The sequence below is a fragment of the Furipterus horrens genome, unplaced genomic scaffold, assembly GCF_987537825.1.
Source record: "Furipterus horrens unplaced genomic scaffold, mFurHor1.1.pri manual_scaffold_1, whole genome shotgun sequence".
In the NCBI taxonomy this organism is placed as follows: Eukaryota; Metazoa; Chordata; class Mammalia; order Chiroptera; family Furipteridae; genus Furipterus; species Furipterus horrens.
In genome coordinates, this window is record NW_028327171.1 from 47,823,447 (window position 1) to 47,844,018 (window position 20,572).

At 41.8% G+C, this 20,572-nt stretch overlaps 1 protein-coding gene across 3 annotated transcripts in view; it reads right to left on the reverse strand.

The window, feature by feature from the left end:
* MASP1 (MBL associated serine protease 1) overlaps positions 1-16,193 on the reverse strand; it is a 61,304-nt gene extending 45,111 nt beyond the window's left edge. For all 3 annotated transcript variants that reach the window (XM_090275212.1, XM_090275206.1, XM_090275208.1), the window contains exons 1-2: positions 16,000-16,193; positions 8,913-9,144 (exon numbers count right to left, since the gene is read on the reverse strand). In XM_090275212.1, coding sequence (XP_090131338.1) covers positions 8,913-9,144; positions 16,000-16,004 — 237 coding nt within the window. In that variant the 5' untranslated portion in view covers positions 16,005-16,193. The remainder of the gene's footprint in view (positions 1-8,912; positions 9,145-15,999) is intronic.
* Positions 16,194-20,572: the final 4,379 nt, after the last annotated feature.

The following is a 20,572-nucleotide window of genomic DNA, read 5'->3' on the forward strand; positions in this document are numbered from 1 at the left end:
TCATACCCCTTGTGGGTCTGTGAATAGCTCAGACTCCCCACCTGACCCTTAAGTGACTTCAGGCCCATTCACATGCAAATCCCCTCAGGGATTGCGAGGCTGAGCCCCAAACAGTTGGAGACAGGGAAATTGCTGGAGGACAGCTAAAAACAAAGCCTTGTTGTGTTCTTCCACAGCAGAGGCAGCCAGGTTGGAGGTATGTCACAGTCTGGACCGAAGTGAAAGTACTGATTAAGAAAGTGCTGAGCGGAGAGAAGGGACCCGCCAGGGGCCAGTGTCACCCAGCAGTTTCCAGGAATGTGTGAGCTGGTGTGTTCCTCTGCCATAGCCCAGGATCATGCTCCGCCCTAGCCCAAATGTACCCCCTCAAATTTTCCCATGGAAATCCTCCCAGAGAGCTTCAGTAGGGACCAAACAACCTCGGTCCTGGTCACCACTTACAGGAACCTATTGTCACCTCCTCAGGCTTTTTGTGACTGTTGTTAAACACAGCCAACATGAAAAATTAACTTTCATAAACTTACATATAAATAAGACATATCAAAAACAAATTATATAAAAAGTCATCACCTCCTATTACTTATGCTCTTGAGATAGCAATGTCTAGTGTAGGAACAGTGAGCAGTGTGCTATTGTATGTCTTTTCCTCCCACCTTCCCAGACCCCCACCCCCACCAACTGCCCGGTCCAGATGCAGTTGTTAATCATTGACAAGCACACCATTGTGTACAGGCTGACTTTTCACAAACATACACCGTAGACATTAATTCAACACTCTTAAGGGTCAAGATGTCAAATGAAAGTAACATTGGTGTGAGAACAGTTTGTAAAGTCTGCCACTGCCTGTCAGCATTCAGCAGGGATCCTATTTCCCAGCCCCTTGATGATCAGGCTCTCCATCCCTGTTCTCCACCAACCACACCTCTGTCTTCTTTTCCCATCCCTGTCCCTCCTCCTCCAGCCACGCTGCCACCCTGCTGTTCTTCCAACACACCAGGCACTTTGCCGCCTTAGGGCTTTCGCCTGCCCTGGCTGTTCTCTTTGGTACAAATGTTTCTCCCCAGAAAGCCACAGGGCTAACTTTCTCAGCTTCTCAAGGAAGCATGCTCTCAAAGAGGACTACACTGACCAACATATTTCAGTCATAACACCCACCCCGACTCACAAGGCCCCTCTTTACCACTGCTCTATGTCACTTATTCTCCTATCACCTTATGACTCACTGTATAATTTACTTATAGATTATGTTTAATGTTCATTTCCTAACTTCTTCCTCTATGAATGGGCATATCAAAGTAAATTCAAGTTCTGCTTGGTATATCTGAGGTCTATCTAAGAGCAGCCTGTGTACCCTCAAACACACAGATCTGCATACCAGGCACACCCATACCCTGAGTACTCCCACCCTTCCACCTCACACTCCTCCACTCTTGAGCATATTCTCTGCCCCAGAACTGTGACCTTCTTTCTGTTTTTCATCACCCCATGGCCTGCGCTGTTTGCACTTCTTGCATAAAATATGCCCCCCGCCTTTTCTGAAGCTCATTTTTACTTCTTGATTCTCCTGAATCAGCTGGAATTGGTGTTTGGGACCTGTTATCACTGGAGTGAAAGAATTCCACCAGGGAATACAATTAACATTCATGAGAAACATTTATCCATTTCCCATTTCTCTCTTCTTTCAGGGTTCAAGGCCTCCTGTCCACTCCTACAGAATCAGCAGAACTACTGCAGTAGTTGGAGTCAGCCACAGCCTGAAGGTCGAGGGCATGTGCTGAGTAAACACAGAGCTCTGCACAGAAATTAGGGGTGAGGTCAGAGGAGTCAGTTTGGAGCAGGGCCACAGGAGGGACTCATTTCTCAATTATGCAGCAGGATGTAGACTGACCGATGAGGCCTGGGGAAGGAGGCAGACCATCAGGACTGGAAGGGCTTGCAAAGGCCAGCCAGTCCAATTTTCTCACTGGGCAGGTGGGGAAGCTGAGGATCAAAGCAGAGAGGTGACTTGCCCAATGTCTCAGCAGAAGTCAGTGGCTGGTTTCTAGAGCAGATTCATTTCCTTTATCAGGAGACATGCCTTTTTCTGTTCTGCCCTAGGACTGTGCTCACTGCTGGGAAAAAACACAGACATGGGCCCTGAACTTAGGAGACTGATAATATAGCAGAATGATCTTGAGTTTTCCATTAGAATTTGTGTATCACAAACAGATAAATCTAGCATTTCCCATCCTTGATAGCTCAGACTCCATTTTCATTTTTTTTTTTTGTAAAATATTTTTTTCTCTCAAAATTAAGATAAAAGAGCTCTTTAACAAAATCTAGACAACATAGTACCCTCAAGGTCCTTTTGTTTTACTAAATTTTACTAGATTACCCTCACAGTCAGTGTTGCCCTGGACAGAACGCATAGCTGGGGAGCATATCAAGGTTCCTTCCATGATAGAAACGTGTTCTGAGATGTGCCAAGCAAAGCTAAAAATCATGACTTGGTAGTAAGAAGGCCAGGAATCAAGATCTGGCTTTCTCGAGAGATGTGGACAAATCCATTAAAGTTGTTTTGTTCTCAGTTTTCTTTTCTTTAAATTAGGTGTAATAATTAATCCCTGCTCTTCCCATTCCATGAGAATGAAGTGAGGCAATAGATAAGAAACTGCCATAAATTTGTGTTGCCACAAGGTAAACACACAGGAGAAATAACCTCCTGCATTTGCATGGTCCTTTCAAAGTCCTTTTCTATAAATTGCTTGACAAGAGCAAGGTCATGGATAGCCAGCTAATGGTAGAGTCAGAGCAGATGAGAAAACAAAATGGACATTTGTTGAGCAGCCACTGATACCAGCAGGTGCTTTATTACTCGCACCATTGCCATCATTACCACTATAATAGTATTCATGGGGCTAATTACACATGACATATGCCATTAAAGCATTGATCTCATTTGGCATTCACAAGAAGCCCATGAGATAGGCATTGTTATTATCCCCATTTTACAATAAGATGTGGAGGCAGGACCTGACTCCAGGTCTGACTGGCTCTAAAGCCTGGCTTGTGAGCCATTGAGGATGAACGCTGTTTGCAGTGTTGATTCCACTTACAGCCATTGTTTCATTCACTTCCACAACCTTTGAGAGAAGTACTGTGTCATTATAAACTTTTTTTCTGTACTGATGACAAAACCAATGCTTAGGGAAATTCAGAAGCTTATAGAATTTCACTGCTGAGTTCCTATTTACCCCTCAAGACATATCTCAATCATTAACTATTTCCTAAGCCTTTCCTGAACACCCAGAAATGACCACTCCCCAACTTATATACTGCCTCATACCCCTTGTGTTAATTGCCCAGCTTTAAGTTATTAATTATATACTTGTCTCATAAAATGCTACAAAAGTTTGAATTCCTTGAGGCGGGTACTATTTTACCTATCTTCATGGGCCCTGTCTTTGGTGCAGTGTTCAGTTTATGGTAGGTTTTCTCTTTTTTTAAATGTAAGGTAGGTTTTCAATAGGATTCTTGGACTTCATTTCATTGATGGTGTGGAGACACTGAAAGATTTTGAGAGTGGCACAAAGCAATGTTTTTCCTTTGGACACATTTAGAGAGGGTGGATTGGATGGGGAGACTGATAGTTGGTAGATATTTAGGAGACTATTGCAAAAGACTAGGTGAGAAGAATGAGAATTGCAACTACGGGGCTAACAGTGGGAAGAATGAAAGCAATGTTGAATACATCAGGGATATAGAGTTAACAGAAAAACAGTTACATCATAGGAGCATTTAACAGATGCCACCTGAGCTATATGAACTCAATGAATAAAAGAGAGAAGAGAATAAAAACTGAATGCAGGTTTTTATTGTCTCCCTTTCCAATGAACAGATGTCACAGAGTGAACTTGAAAACAGAATGTGTGCGTATGCTGTCCCCTTGGTTGTTTTGGTTTCTAAGTATGTATTTCAGTAACTACAGCTCCAGGGCTCCTAAGCAGAAGTTGAACACTTCATTTGATGTTCAACCAAAGAAACTCTAATTTGTTGCATTTTTGAGAAAAAAGTGCCTTCTGGATATATTAGAAGACAATGTTCAACTATATTTAAGAGATTGAGACAATTTGACTATAGACAATATTTGCCTTCCATTATACTTATATTACATTACACTTACAAAACCTAAGCATCCACAAAATTGGACTCCACTGTCTTTTTTTTTTTTTTTTTTTAGAAGAAAAGGTGAGAATCTTGCGATATCAATTTTCGTCCCAGTGTGACTTTGGCCAATGAGTTGCCCTTTCCTAGACTTTGATCATAATGATGATAGAGTGGAACTACAATTTTTGTTGTCTTAGTTGCATATATATGAGGGTTGGATTGGCCTTAGAGATCATCTTGTTCAACTCCCTGTATTTGAGAGAGGAGGAAACAGAGTCCCCTGTAGAAGTAGTCACTTGCTCATGGTTTACCTAGTTAGTAGAGAATGGTCACAAGAATCCAGGCTTACTGACTCCCTGGCCAACATTTGTGCTCTGCTCCTCACCTGCAGCATTAACCAGCTGTGATTTGTGTGTGCTGCAGGAATTCACACATTATAGACATGTTCCAAGGAAGCAGATGCCGTCATGCAGATGTGCATGTGCCTTGGAGACCACGGACTGTGGGAAATCAGACCAGAGAGAGGAGTTTTCATAAAATGAGAGCATCTGGACCACAGCTTTGGGGTCCTGCTCTTCTTTAAGCTACTGCTGTGCAGTGTCAGCAGTGTGGTGATCATCACCCTGATGGGCCAGGGTGGGAACAGTCAGTGGTCTGTGGGTTTGGGCTGGGCTGGGTTCCTGTGAACTGGAGGGTTCTTTAAACCCATTTTAAAGCTGCCAAGGGAATTAAGTCACAGAATGATAAAGCCTCAAAACAGGGGGACATTATGCCATGAAATGGAAATCAGTAATGTTTAAAACTTCTTGGAAGGGGACAGCAGTGGCATAATATGTTTATAGGGTTTTCTTTAAATGACATGTCACTAAGGCATCCCCAGCAGACTGTAGGATCTTATTGGAGTGCTTACGGCCACAGAACTTTGAGAAGTAGCTGTTGTAACATACTATTACCAGTTTCTGACATTATCCTAACTAGGAGAATGAGGGTTTGGTGGGGTCATCAGGTTAAGTTCTGGCAAGGAGGACTAGGATTAGAATTCTGGAATTTTAGGGACTTTAAGGATCATCCCATCCCATTCCCCACCCCCCACCCCTGCCCTATAGAAGAGATGAAAAAACAGAATTTGGAAAGACTGTTGACTTATCCAGGCACAGCATGGCATACTCATACTTAATGAGCATGGAAATGAAAGAGATTCCCTCTCATTTGTAGCAGGACAGACACATATTCTAGGGGTGAAAGGGGAGGGGTTAGAAAAAGTGAAGAGGTTTCAACTATATGTGGAAGGCTTCTGGGTTTGGGGGTTCAGAAGCCAGAGTACTAGTCTTGTTCCTAAATTCTGAGGTTCAGTCTCCTTTTCTGTCCAATGAGAACTTAAGCAATATTCAAGCTGTAATTCCTGAAAGGTGTGACCTTCAGTGTGACCAAGGAGGATGAATGAGCAGAGTGAGCTTCAGAGCCCCTGGGGAGATAATATTTGAAAAACAACAGTAACAAGCAACAACCTGGGACTAGATGAGTCTCCAGAGGGCTCCAGCAGCCTGACATTCTGTGAATTCTTGACTCCAGGAGGGAGACTCTGCGAGGCATGGGGCAGGTGTGGCCAAGGGCACAGGGCCTGTCTTCATGTGAGCTCCAACTGTCAGCTGACCAGCACAGTGTCTTGTAAAGGAAGGCCCGTTCAGGCCTCATGGCTGCCGGAGTCCCTGCAGGGAGGCTAATGCTGATGCTGGGATGGCATTCTAGAAGGCAGTCCACTGGCCAACCACGAACAGAGAAATGCATCTTGCCCTCCCAGTGCAGTATGTTAATCTCTTTCTCCAAAGATTTTGGAAAAATGTGTCTGGATCAGAGATACAAGGACAGGAGGGTACTTTAGGTAGGCAACTCAATCTCTGCATTACTGACTGCTCTTTTGGTTACAAGTCTAATTTTAGAGCAGAGAAAGTGCTATAAGATTTTCTTGTCCACTCCCAATCATTGGGGAATTAACGGCAGATATGGGACTAGAACAGGCATTTTCTGAAACCCAGGCAAGAACCCAAGGCCATGCTGCTCATCCAGAAGGTCTTGTTACATCTCTTTGGCTTTTATGAAGGCGTTTCACCTCCTTGGATAGAAGCCATCAATTTTCAAAATATTCTCCAGCCAGAAAGGTCAAGTTTGGGTAGAAATGTATTCCAGTGTCCTTAATTCAGTGTCAGAAAAGTTCTTCAGAATCTATTGCTGTCCTTGAAAAGTGCCTTTCATTTTTTCCACTATGAAATGCAGCTGATGTCAGCTTCCTAATCTGCTTTGCCAGGAGACTTCATTAATTTGGGGCAAATGAATAAGTTATATCCTTTACTGTGTGTTTATCATCTTGATAAAGGAGTCCTAACAAGGTCAAACCTGGCATCTGTCTGAATAAGAGGAAAATTTGTGAGAAATAATTGCTGAGTGCAAATGAACCAAAAATCAGTTCTAGGGATGGAGAGGGAGGAATAATAAAAATAAGCCATTGTTACAGCTAAAGAAAAAAAAATTGTGCAGTTTTCACAGTCGTGGGGCTTCAGCTACCAATAAAAGCAAATGTTTTCACTGACACAGTTTCTAGATGGTTGACATGTTTGAAAGTAGAGAAAAGAAAAGCTGTTAGGAAGTTCACATCTAGCCTTGTCTAAATCTATAGAATATACTGTCTTATTAAACTGATGTTTGGTCATTTTCCTGCTGGTTAAGTCTATTTTCCAACCCAAATATTCAAGAATGCCTTGGTTTTATGACCAGCATAAATTGGGGAAATGGGCTGGGGGATTCTGCTAACCTAATGCCTCCCACCTATAACCCTTCTTCTCCTGGAGTTTGGTTCTGGCAGAGACTAGAGTATATCCTGAAAGACATAACTGACTTGTTTGTCAGAAATTTCAATTTAGGATGATGAACACTTAGGGTCTTGGGGAATAGTCCCTGCCTGGTCCTTGTGACACTAAGAGATTGGCTCCATTTTTCAGTCTTTTATTGTCATTACTCTTTTCCATCTTGTGCAATACTTATTTTTCTAGGCTCATGTCTCTTTGTAAGGGACTAGACAGATCTTTTGTACCTCTAAATTCTCATAGGCCCCAGCACAGTTCAAAGAGGGTAAGTATCCCATAGAGCAGTGGCTCTCAGATGGGGAGATTTTCCTCACTGAGAATACTGGCAATGTCTGGAGACATTTTTGCTTGTTACAACTGGAGGGGGAGGTGCTATTGGCTCCTAGTGAGTAGAAGCCAGGAATGCTGCTAAAAACTCTATAATTCTCAAAACAGCTTTCCTCAGCAAAGAATTATCTGGCCCAAAATGTCAATAGCACTGAAGTTGAGAAACTTTGCTACAGAGTACCAACTTTGGAAGGTTTTTAAGTCACAGAAACCTCATTGCAAGTGCCATTTTTGATGCAGCCCCAACATAAATAATAAGCAACATCCAGCAATTAAAATGAGTTTAAGTAGCCCTACTCACCAGTCCTGCCCTGCCTCTAGTGGCCCTTGTAAGCCCCTGCAGTATTCTGGGGCTCAGTGGAGCACAGCTTGTGTGGTCAACAAAGCATGGGATTGACAATCATAAGACGTGGGTTTATATCATGATTCACCACTTACTAGCTATACAACCTTGGGTGAATTGCTTCACCTTCTTGGGTGTTTTTTTCTTGGCCTGTTAAATGAGATAGTAGTAGATGTCTCATAGGATTGTTTTAAAGGTTGAATAAGATTATAAAGGTAAAAGCACCTTGTAAAATCACTACTTTGCTGTTGATCAAACAGCCTGGTTAATACAAGGTTAACTCTTGCTGATTTACTGGCTATGGAAGAATGAGACTATGATAACAATATGCAAAGTCTACTCTGGCATGGTTTGATGAGAACCTCTTCCAGGAAGTCAGAGAAAGTTTAGAAAGTAGGTACTCATTTTGTTTTTTGAATCAGATACAACCTTAATAAATTTGATCTTTCAAAATTACTCCAACCATATCTTTTCATTTAAATAAAAAATAAAAAAAAAAAGAAGTACTCCAACCTTTCTTAGCAGCACTTTTAAAGAACAGCTTCCCACCCATGGCCTTGCTTATGGGTTCTCTCTAAATTCCAGCGACCATTGTGTTCAGTATGTTCTGCCCCTCTTCCATTTTCTTTTTACATTCACCTCTGAGAGTGACCCCCACCCTTGCCTATACCCTTTGATGATAAAATACAAACTCCTTAGCATCACAGTCAAGGTGCTTCAGAATGTCTCCCCCCAGTCCAGCCTTCCAATTTCACCTCCTATTGTCTACCACTGCGTACCTACTCTACACTTCCCAAATGTTTGATCATTTCTTAGGGAACTGAGTAATGCTTTCAAATGCCTCAGATTTGGGCATCATTATGGATATGTTTCAGTCTGATTAATGTTTACTCTGGAGTCTCTGCCCTTTTCTGCTGTTTTGAATTAAAGGTGACCTTGGAGTAAAGATTAGTGAAAACATTAAAGACTTTGAGAGCAGAAATAAAAAGGGGAAGCTGTGTTTGTCTGAATTACACTTTGCCAGTCTCAGTTTCCCTCATGATCCTTTCTAGGTTTATGCACTCAGCCTGCACCTAATGTGCCACCCACACCTTCACTCATCATGTGTAACCTTGTATGTCACCCTCACTGGACTCCGTCATGGGAGGGTAAGCACAGCATCTAGGCTTCCCTAACTCCCAGTAGATTCTCCAATAGAGATCCTGATCCACATAAGGAACATCGGGATGTCTCACCTTCACATAGTCATATTCACAAAGGTAGGAGGATTCCAAGTTGAAGTGCATGAAGTAAAGCTTGATCCGAAATCCCTCCGGGACAGTGATATTCCAAGTCACTTTCGAATCACTTGGGTAGGAGTCTGGATAGCCAGGTGACTGGATCTGGCCAAACATATTATTAAGCTCCACAGTGTGGGCCAAAGCCTTCAACAAGGAGAAGCACAGAGCATGATAAAGCGGGAGCCACCTGAAAGACATAAATGGATCTGCTTACATTCATGGACACAAGACCTCACCATTTAACTAAATCAGCAGCCCAGAGTCCAAGTTCTCAGCCTATGTCTGCCACTGACCGTCTGCTACTACTTTTCTCCTGCAGGCCTTCCTTACCCAGTCTAGAATACAGGAAGATGGTAACTTAGTGATTTCTAAGGTTTCTTCCAGTTGTGCTTTTTTGAAGATTTGGTAATAGTATTAAAATTTCCCAGCAAATACCACATTTGGGACTCTGACACTTACCATTTTTCTGTTGAAAATGTAAATTTCATAATTTCGGAGAATTCATTTATTCAACTCAGCTTTATTTAAGAATTATAAACTCTTCCATTTTCTAAAACATAAGTAGTAGTAGCATAGTAATATTGGGATGAGATTTATACTCAATGATGGAATCTGTAGTCCCTTAAATAAATTTTAACAAAATTAATCAAGGTATGCAAGACATTTTTTTTTTTTTCAATGAGAGGTCTTTTCTGACCAGAGGGAAACCTCTGCTGGCTTTTGGGGCACTATGAGGAAAGTCCTGGGAATGGGTGGCAAAGAATCTTTACAACTGCTAGTCCCAGTGCCACACGTCATAACGCTCAAGACCTGGGGTTAGGCTTGGACATTTGGTGGGAAGTGTCACTGAGTCTTGGTTCTCCCCAGGCAAAACTGTGTTTCTTAAAGTGCCTGGAAGTCTGAGAAGTGGTCTGAATTTCTGCCACTGGGGAGACAGATCACAGTGATTTCTGATGATGGGGTTTTTAGTTGTTCAGCTAATTCTTATTGAGGGCCCCTCTTAGCAAGTCCTATGTCTGGGACTTTAGCTGTTGACATTCAGGGTTCTGGTCTTTTCATGTGAGTAATACGACTGAAGAGCTCTGCTACCTAATGCACTAGCCACTACACACAGGCAACTATTTAAACACATTTAGAAGAACAAAAATGAAAGGAAGCCACAAATCTGTCTCAGTTTCATTAGCCCCATCTAAAATGCTCAACAGCCACGTGTGGCCAGCAGTTGCCACATTGGACAGCACAGATCTAGAATATTCTTATCATCATGGGAAGTTCCTTTGGGACAGTTTGACCAGACTGTCTAACTCACCTGGGACATTCCCGAATTACACCTATTGACCTGGTATAATCATTAATCCACTCTCTTTCACTATTATTATGCCTTGGCTGGGAAATATAATTTAATAAAGAAAATATACTTGGCCACTGTCTCCACACAGCCCCCTGAGCCACTGGTCTTTGCCAGGACTTCCCTGAGACATAAAACCTTTTGTCCTGATGAAAAAGTTGGTGGTGTCAGCAAAGCCTCTGTCATTTTTTCCTGATTCTTCCCTGCCTGTCAGATCTAACAGTATTAGTAATAGAAAGGAAAAAAAAAAAATCCAGGTGAAGGAATTTTATCAGTTCTCCCAAAATGTATGACTTACTTCTAAGCAGCTTCAGTTTTGTTTTCTATTTCCCCTTGCCTCAAAGAGTTCAAAGTGGCCGTTTTTCCCTGAAAGGTGCCCATGGATCATGAAAGAAGGGATAGACCCAACTGTGGCTTTTCTTCTGAGCTCCCAAGCACAGTGTCGATTCCAGGGCACCTTAGTTCATGGCCACTGGCCAGCAGTGCCATTCTTCACAGGCTTTTGCCCCTGTCTTGCCCAGCAGAGGGCCTCTGAGTTTTTGTTTTTTTTTTTAAATTTTTTAAATTTAATCTTTTTGAGTTAAGAAAGAATAAGTAGCCCTGACTTGTGTGGCTCAGTTGGTTGGACATCAGCCTGCAAAGTGAAAGGTCCCCGGTTTGATTCCTGGTCAGGGCACATGCCCAGGTTTCAGGTTTGGGCTCTGGTTGGGGCCCCTATGAGAGAAAACTGATTGATGTTTCTCCTTCACATTGATGTTTCTCCTCCTCTCTTTCTCCCTCCCCACACCCCCAAAATAAATAAATAAAATACTTTAATAAAGAATGAGTAAAACAAGTGTTTTTTCCTCTTGGTATGTGTTCTTATAAAAGAATCAAAAAACCCATCATTTATTTTCAGCTGTGGGAATCAAAGATAATGAACTGTTAAAAGAGTTGCATAAGGCACAAGGAAAACTCAATAAAACGTACAGAACATGCTCGAAGTGGCTGATGCAATAAAGAGGCAGAATGTCCGCGGCTAGTCAAAGCCCTAATGGTCAATACACACCACACCGAGAATCTGATAGATTGACCCCCTTTCTCCTGCAGCAAGACCCGAGGACTTTGAACTCAAATATCCCAAACCTGGCTTATCAACTTCTCCTGTAAATCCTATTTATTCTGCTTCCAATGGACAATTAATTTAAATGTTCTAATATAGACTAATGCTATTGCATCCTAAGTGACCTCCTGCCCCCACTCATTACCATTCAGCAATCTTCCAGCAAAACTGACTTTCTAAAACCCAGATGTGACCATGCTGCTCCACTGTGCCTGCAGGGTGAAACATCTGCTTCTGGGATGCCTGATGCGCCCTTTTTGATCTAGTCTGATCTGCCTGTCTAGCTTTATCTCAGTGCCAGCCATGCTCTGGCATGTCATTCAGGCAGCATGCCACATACATCCATGCCTCAGTCCATAGCACATGCCGTGATCTTTCCTCACCTGATTGTCTTATTTTTTCTCCACCATCCAGCTCAAAGCTTCCCAGGCTATGGTGTATCCTCTACTCCACACCTCCCAGTAGTACGTGCTTCCTTTAGAGCATGTATCAAACTGCACTGCTTTAGGGGCACAGCCCCTGAAGATAGATGTATTTGGGTTCAAATCCCAATTCTTCTACCTACTGGCCATGAAATCTTGGGTAATTAGTCTCTCTGAGCTCCATTTTCCTCATATGTGAAATGAGGATTATAATCTCTAATTAGGATCACATGAGCATTCAAGATAATATATAATAGAAGATGACTGAATGACTAAATGGATGGATGAATGAATGAATGAATTGGGGGGGGGTACAGTCTTATATAGCCCAAAAAGTCAATGCTGGGAAATTATATAAGCATTTCAGGATTAATAGTTACGTCTTTGCTAATCAGGAAGCTCTTTCTCCCCAACCCTCTGTACTAAATGTACAGATGCATATATGCATATACATGAATTTTTGAGTGTATAAACACAAGGTAACTATACACATGTGTTATCTAGCTTTCTCATATAATATTTACATAAAAGATAAATTGGTAAGTGCAAAAAGACCTAGAAGGCTTTCAGCAGGGTATTAACAGTGGTTATCACTGAAGGGCAATTATGTGGGTTTTTAGTTTTATTTTGGGGTACACAAAATATTCAAGTCTGTTTAGAAGGACCTGCACTATTTTTTCAATAAAAAGAAAATAATACATTTATTTAAATTTTTTCCAAGGCCCCTACAATAGCAATATGTGAGATGCAACTAAATAAGCAAAATGCTTTAATTAAATTGCCAGGGTCAATATTTTTTCAAACCAATCTGTTGTAGGAGGGGCCTCAGAAGCAGAGAAAAGGGAAGGCATAAGTCCAAGTCTCCAGTGAATTTGCAGGAAAGCTGAGTCTAGAAACTCTCACTTGCTGGGCCCAGGCAGCCCCACTTTCAAGGGAGGAAATGTACCAATGTCAGCAAGGCAAGGAGCTCGGCTTCAGTGCTGACTGGGGAGGGGAGAGTGTTTGGTCTGGGATCAGAATAACTAGATTCAAGTCCAGGCTTTGACTTCATTTATCTGACCCATCTTGGGGAAGTCATGTAAGGTTTCAGTTTCTGGATCCACTTGGTGATAATAATGCCTCCCCCCTAGGCTGCTTCAGAGTGAAGGAGGGTTGGAAAGTACTTTGTTAACTGTCCAGTCTTAGACAAACATTAGTTATGATTATTCTATCATGCTGCTTCCCGAAAAGCAGGGGTTAGGAGTAAGCGTTGGCTCCCGAAGCAGACTTCCTTGCAATGGCGACATCCCGATTACGCAAGGCTGAAAGGTCAGCTTTCTCCACGTCCAGTTTTTCCAGACCACAGGGAAGAGACTCTGAGCTTCCTACTGTGGGTCCATCAAGGGCTGGCTGCTGACAGCCCTGGAGGCCCCAGACCACGTCGGGTAGACAACTGGTTAGCGTGGGAGGAAGGCCTGTGAAGCGTTCTGTTCTATTTTGTTTGCATCTCAAAACAGTTGAACATATGAAACAAATATCTCCTTGCACATAATGGGCTTGAGCATATGCTGGCTTGCTTTACGGTCTGCAAATCAAAGAATGTAAGTGGCGGCTTTCATTCCCCATCACACTCTCTGAGGGTTTTTGGCTTCTTATCCACCAGGCACCAGCTGTACAATTTCTGACACCTGCTATCTATTCTCTAGCTAATCAAAAAAGTTTAGCTACTTTTGCTCAAAATGTCAAGAGTAATGTCTAAAGCTGGGATTTCATTGGCTCCACTGTAGGAGCAGGCTATCAGGAATGCATAAAAATGCCTGCATAGATCAGTAATTATGCAGTGAGTAGTAGTTTCTATCCTCTCCATTCAATCCCCTCGTATCAGCCTACGCTACAGCCAGACTGTTTCTGAGTAGAGGAGTTGAAAGGGACTATATAGATCCATTTAACAACACCCTTGCTTGACAGATGATGAAAAGGATACCCCAAGAGGTGGCATGTCCTACCCAATACCATATGGTGAATTAGCTTTGACAGTAGAAGGGAATAATCAAAGCTCACAGAGGAAGCTGGGTCCATGCCCATATGCCCAGGCATCTGGCCAAAGCAATTAATCCTGTGAAAAATAACTAAAAAACCCACGGCTTCATGTGAAAAAAATTTTTTAAAAAGACACTAATACCAAAGCCCCTTCTCAACAGATTCTGCTTTAATTGGTCTGAAGTGAGGTCTAGTCCTTGGCACTTTAAAGCACTACAGATGATTCTAATGCACAGCTAGGAGTGAGAGCTGCCACTATGGAATGTTACACTTGGTTGAGAAGCTGGTAGAATATACTAGAAAAAATCCTGGACTGGGAGCCCAAAGACCCAAGTTTAAGTCTGAGCTTTTCAAAAACCATCAGTGTGGCTTTAGGTAAATTGTTAACTGCTTTTATCTTCACTTTTCCATAAATCCTTCCCTTATCCAAAATCTGAAGACCAGATGAGACAGTGTCTATAAAAAAGTGTTTTGTAAAACTCTGATGTGCTCTTCTATACGAGGTAAGACTCTGAAAACTTCTAGTGGAACACTTTTTCAATAGTACTTTTATTACTTAACAACCGAATTCAATTCAGCCAATATTTATCAAATGCGTAATAGAAAACAGATATTATGCTAGGTACTGGGCATACAAGTATGAACAAGACATAGATTATGTACCTTAAGAAACATTCAGTCTTGGAAGAGGAGGTGGACATTTAAACAAAGAAATGTTACAAAGACAAGAAGAGATGTGACCCCAAAGGACAGAGACAGCATAAAGGAAGGGATGCTTACTCTGAGGAGGTGGGCTAGGGAAGAGGAGGTGATGTTTGACCCGACTGGAACAATCTGGTCCCCTAGGTAGAAAATAAGGGAAGGGATGTTCTGGGTTAAGGAATGAGTAAACACGAAGATAGAGAACTGTTATTCAGCCCTGTGGTTTGGTATGACTGGACGGTATTGTGGGATTCAAACCGTGATGGACCAATCAAATTGTCATTCCATGTAGATGGCATAAATTTCATCTCTTTTAGGAGAAAGGTAAATGAAGTTAGATGGAAGATCTAAAATTACAATGGATTTAAGAAAAACAGAATGATTGAATTAACCTTAAATACCTGATTACTTCTCTGAATCAAGGATAATCTGAGTTCAAAGAGTTAGCAGTCTGAAGTCCCTTATTAACCCCAAACCCAGGAAAGTTGTTATGTGACTTTGCAAAAGTGAAACAAATAGAACTCTCTTTTCAATTGAGAAGAAAATTATGGGAAAAGAGGTGTTTAGGGACATAACAAACCTGAAGTGTTTTTTCTTTTCTTTTTCTTTTGGTATTTTTAACAACATTAACACTTATAAGTAGTAAAAATAATTACAGTGGTAGGGTTCTGAGACTTGCAGAGAAAAGCTTATAAAAATGTCTAATGGAAAGGACCAAGTAACTCTAAGTATAGGCTGAGGAATAGGGAGTGTTGAAGAGCATTAAAACAATTAGAATTTGAAGTCCTAGGTTTGGAACTCCAAAGGCTCCCTTAAAAATAAAATAAAAATGTGGTATCCCTTTAAGAACCATTTGATGCAATTGGTAGCCTGATTCATGCCACCAGCTGCCTCTGATTTCAGTGAGAAATTAAAAATTCATAGGAAACTCTAAAACGGGGACAGGGTTTTAGTTTTATAAATTGAGGCTTTAACTGGCCAACTCCTGAAGGTTTAAGAAACCACAGAGCTGAGCTGTGGGAAGCTGGTTTCTTTTCCGGTCAGAACAAATAAACATACAAACACATATCTAACTCACAAAGTATTGGGAGACATAGACCAATGCTCTTCGCAGGGGAGGAAAACAAAAAACGAGCCTTGTGGGCAACAGGAGGAAAGTCATTTGCCAGCAGGCAGCACCCTACACTGGCAGAGGAAGAAATCTGAGCCTCAGCAGCACTGGGCAGGATTTGCACAGTCTCCCGTTTCAAGTTGCAAGTCTCCGGAGTCCCAGGGAAGGCGCGTAGCCCACGTTTCTCTCTCAGAGCCCCAAGGATTGATACGAAACCCTTTGTACCACCCACAGGACACGAAGGTGAGTCAGCCCAGAGACAAGGTCAGACCCTGCAGGGTTACTTGACACCAGGTCCCTGAAGGGACACCCATGCCCACTCCTGCCCTGGCACTCACCGCATTTTCCTGCCTTGGGTGCTCCTGGCTGCCTGGCCTTGGTCCCCCCCTGCCTGAGTCGTCTGTGCGCTGGTCCCCGATGTGGTGTCAGCGATGCCTTATCTTTGTTCTGAGGTCCCTGTGTGTCTCTGGAATTGGCTGGCATTCTCCATTCAGGTCACGCCTTCTTCTGCCTGCAACAGATCCCCTCTCCCCCTCTCTCCCTCTGCCTCTCCCTCTCCCTCTCTCTCTGCTCTGACTCCCTCTTACACACACTCAGAGGAACCTGACAGAACAGAATCTGTCTTCCTTAAGAGATCTGTTCTCCAGTCCCCTCCTTTATCCTGTGTGGCTGGCCCCAGTCCTGAGAGAAAATAACTGAGACACTCAAATAGGTATTTGTGTCACCGTGTGTATATGTGTGTGAGTGTGAGTGTGTGTGTGTGTGTGTGTGTGTGTGTGTGTGTGTGTAGGGTGGAGGGGGACAAAGTCTAATTTCTCTTTAGTCTCCCTTGCCAGATGGCTATAGTTTTCTGCTCTTTTTCAGGACACTGGCAAAGGACACCAATTAAACAGAAATAACTGACTAAGAAGGTACTTTTAAGTCTACACTGGGAAAGAAAACAGATCCCAATCCCCAAGTTTGTGGGCAAACACCACAGATTTTCCTGTGAGCAGAGCCACTGGTCCAGAATGCGAGCCAGCACAGGTCCTGCACTTGGCTCCTTGTCCTTCCCACTGAAACACAGAACTTGTGCTGTTTACCAAATCAGACTGTGTAAGGTCTACTATAGCCAGAGAGGATCCTTCACAGCAAGAATGCCCCACACCCCGAGGGGCAGGGACAGCCAGGCCTATGCATGTGTCTATATGCAGGTTTGTGGTGAAATCAGCACTAGATCTAAACTGAGCTGAATAATAAAAAAAAAAAGCACTCCCTTCACAACAATAACAATCAATTGGGTGTAAAAACTAAATTTTACTGAGAACCTTTTCTGTGTTAGGCACAAAGCAATGTACAAATGTCTCAATTACTCCCATAAACTTGTGAGGGTCATCCCATTATACTCATTTTACAAATGAGAAAACTGAGGTTCAGAGAGGTTATACAATTTGCTAAGATTACCCAGCTCTTTGTTACTGCTTACTGCTACTACCACTAACAGTTAACATTTATTGAGCTCTATGTGTGAGGCACTATTCTGATAATGTGTTAATTTCTTCTGATCATTTTTATACCTCATATAGGTGGGTAGTAATAGTGTGACCAATTTATAGATAATGAAACTGATCAGAGAGGTTAAGTAACTTACCCAAGATCACACAGCTAGAAAACAGTGAGGGAAAAATCTGAGCTCTGACTTATTATATTGTACTGCTTCTCACTAATATAATGCAAATGACATTTCAAGTCCACACAACATGCACAGAAAAACTCAGTTTCAGGCGTTTTGAAAACAGTGTTAGACTCAGGGTCAGAACTTCGTTGTGATCTATTCTTTGTATCTAAGCCAACTATGTATGCACTTTTGGCCCAGTATTTAATATCTTTAATTCTGTTTTCTTATCTAGAAAATGAGGGCTGCTATGAGGCTTAGGTGAGATTATGTCTGTGGAGTGCTTTTTTAGCTATCTAGTGGTGTACCCGAGAAAGGGCTACCACTGATTCTAACCAAGGGGTCACATGCATGCACTCTCCACCCTGCTTTGGACATTTTAGGGAACAGTTGCTTGAATCTGGTTGGAATTCTCCTTGCTCCATTTTCGCTCCCGTTTCTCTATTTTAACACTTTCAAATGTCAGCATGGCCAAGCTTGGTGTTATTAAGAGGCTGTGGTTGGTAATGTGGGTGCAAGTACATGGAATGAGAGAATAGGTTTGTCCTCAGGCAATATTTCAACAAAATATTGTTTTGTGTTTCAGGCGGAAGAGAAAAAACACATTTTAAAGTCCCATTAAGAAGACTCACAGGCTCCTTAGACATCAAATAACTTTCACAAAACAACATTTGAATGATTTAAGTGTAAATGAATCAGAAACACATGGACTACATGTCTCTTGGAAGACACAAGGGTTTTAAAGTTGAAGGAGAAAGAACTTGGCACAACGCACACTGCGCTGTGCAGAAGGCCCTGCCTGTTCAAGACATTCCCTCTATTCATGCTGCAGCTGAGCTGGCCTCTCCTAATTTAGGGCACATACAGGGAAGTGCAGTCATTTGTCCGGGACACAGAGGGAAGAGCTTGGGAGGGAAAGCCATCAGCTTCTCCTTGTAAAGTGTCATAGAGCAATTGAGACTCTTGGAATAATTTCCTGGCTATGTTTTTTTTAAGGGCTGCCAATGTTCAATGGGAGGCATTTGAAATGTGTTCTAAGCCAAAATTCTGCCAATATATAGCAGATCTGATATGTGCTTTCCTGGGGGAGTGAGCCAAGGTTCTGATGGAATCTGTGTGGAAACAATGATGTGGCTCAGGAATGATCTGGGTGGGTTTCAGGGAAGTTTCCCATGGGGTTGAACTACATTAGTGATATTGTTCTGTGATTTTCATAAAAACTCCCTGTGATATCATTAATAGATGTCAGAGTGGGAGGAATGGAAGGGCCGTGGTCTGAAAGTAGGCTCAATATCAGTAGGCTGACTTGTATGCGACCTTGGGCAGGTCATGTAGGTTCTCAACGAGGGAAGGGGAAAGAGAGGCTCCACTCTGAAATCAGGGGATGGGACTCTGTTGAGATCATGAACATATACGAACGTGAGCTGGAGGATTATGGGTACTGTTGCAGTGAAGGTGGTCAGGTGGGTTGCGAATGACCTACAAAGAGAGTCAAAGAGTCCAGAGTGATCCTCTAATGTTGACACTGGTTTCATCTGTTGTCGTAATAGCATCCCATTAGTCAGGATTCAAACACAGGTATTCAGAACAAAATTTTTTAGGAATGTTCAATTAGTTTTTTTTTAGTTTCACCAAAAAGTTTAAAATATGCATGGAAGGAACTAACAAGATGTCATTTAGGGTCACAAAAGCATAGACTGGCAGATGTGGGCTCAACACCCCCAGGTTATAGTCAGGGTAAGGGACCAGGAAACTACACACAGAGTAAATGCCACATCATTTCTACTACTAGGAAGGACTTAGTTTACATGTTCTTCTGAAGTATTTATTATATGCATCTCCTGAGACTGGACCTTGTGGAATTCTATGAATGTGTTAAAAAATGTAAGGAATCTGGGCAATGGTTTTTTTTTCTTTTTTTGAAAAGTCTGAAATCCAAGCTTCCTATAGGATATCTAAGAAACTAATAAATAGCCCCAAAGATTACAGTTTAGAATTAAAATTTAGGTTATTCAACACATTGACTTGACAGTATGCTGAAATTCATTGCTTTGGAGCCTATCAGATTTTAAGAATCATCTGAGTAATTTAAAAAATACCAATTCCTGAACTTCATCCCAGATTGATATTTATGAATATGAGGTGGGGTTCCTAAATCTGAAATTTAAAAAACTTCCATGACTTGCATGGCACAATCTTGCCATTTTGGGTACATATAATGTAAATTAAATGGTACATCTTGTAATTGACGGCGCTTTGGATTTGATGAAATAGCCTTAGTATGTGCCAGGTACTTCCATATATATTATTCCATGTAATAGTCCCTTTTTAAAAAAAATCATGACACTGAGTTCAGAGAGAATAAGTGTCAGCAAGAGGGTGACCAATATTTAGAGCTCAGTCTTCCTGACCCCAGATTCAAGACTCTTTCCTCTCATCTGCAAACACCCAATCCTGCCTGTGAGCTATGTTGTTATGTGACTGCAAGATTTCAGGGAAGAAAAAAATAACTTCTATTAAAAAAATAAACTATTAGACTCTTTTATAAGCTGAATTGTATTCCTCCAAAATTCATGTGTTGAAGCCCTAACCTCAGAATATGACTATTTAGAAATAAGGTCTTTAAAGAGGTGATTAAGTTAAAATGGGACTGTTAGTATGGGACATAATATAATATAACTGAGGTCCTTATAAAAAAGGGGAGATTAGGACACAGACAACACAGGAAAAAAAAATCATGTGAGGAGACAGCAAGAAGACAGGCATCTGTGAGCCAAGGAGAAATGCCTCGAAAGAACACCTTGACCTTGAACTTCTAGTTTCCAAAACTATGAGAAAATGCATTTCTGCTTTTCAAGCTGCCCAATCTGCATATTTTGTTATGGCAGCTTTAGCAAACTAATACAGACTCTCTTACAGAAGGTCCTCCCAAAGCATGAAAGAACTACCACCGGTTGTGTCAAGCTGATTTGGGGTGCCATATATATGGAATTAGTAAACATTAGATCAGTTAAGATTCTGTTTGGTAGGTAATAAGGGAAACCTTAACTAATGCTGAAATAGATAGAAGTAGTTTTCTTTACATAGAAAGAAGTTAGGAGTTAGGTAGTTCAGGGCAGCTATTCAACATTGTTTTCTTTCTTTCTGCTCTGCCAGTCTTAGAATTTGGGCTTTTATTATCCTGCTTGTCACCTCATGCTTACAAAATGGCTGTAGTAACTCCAGATGTTTTATCAATATCTAAGCAGAAAAAAATG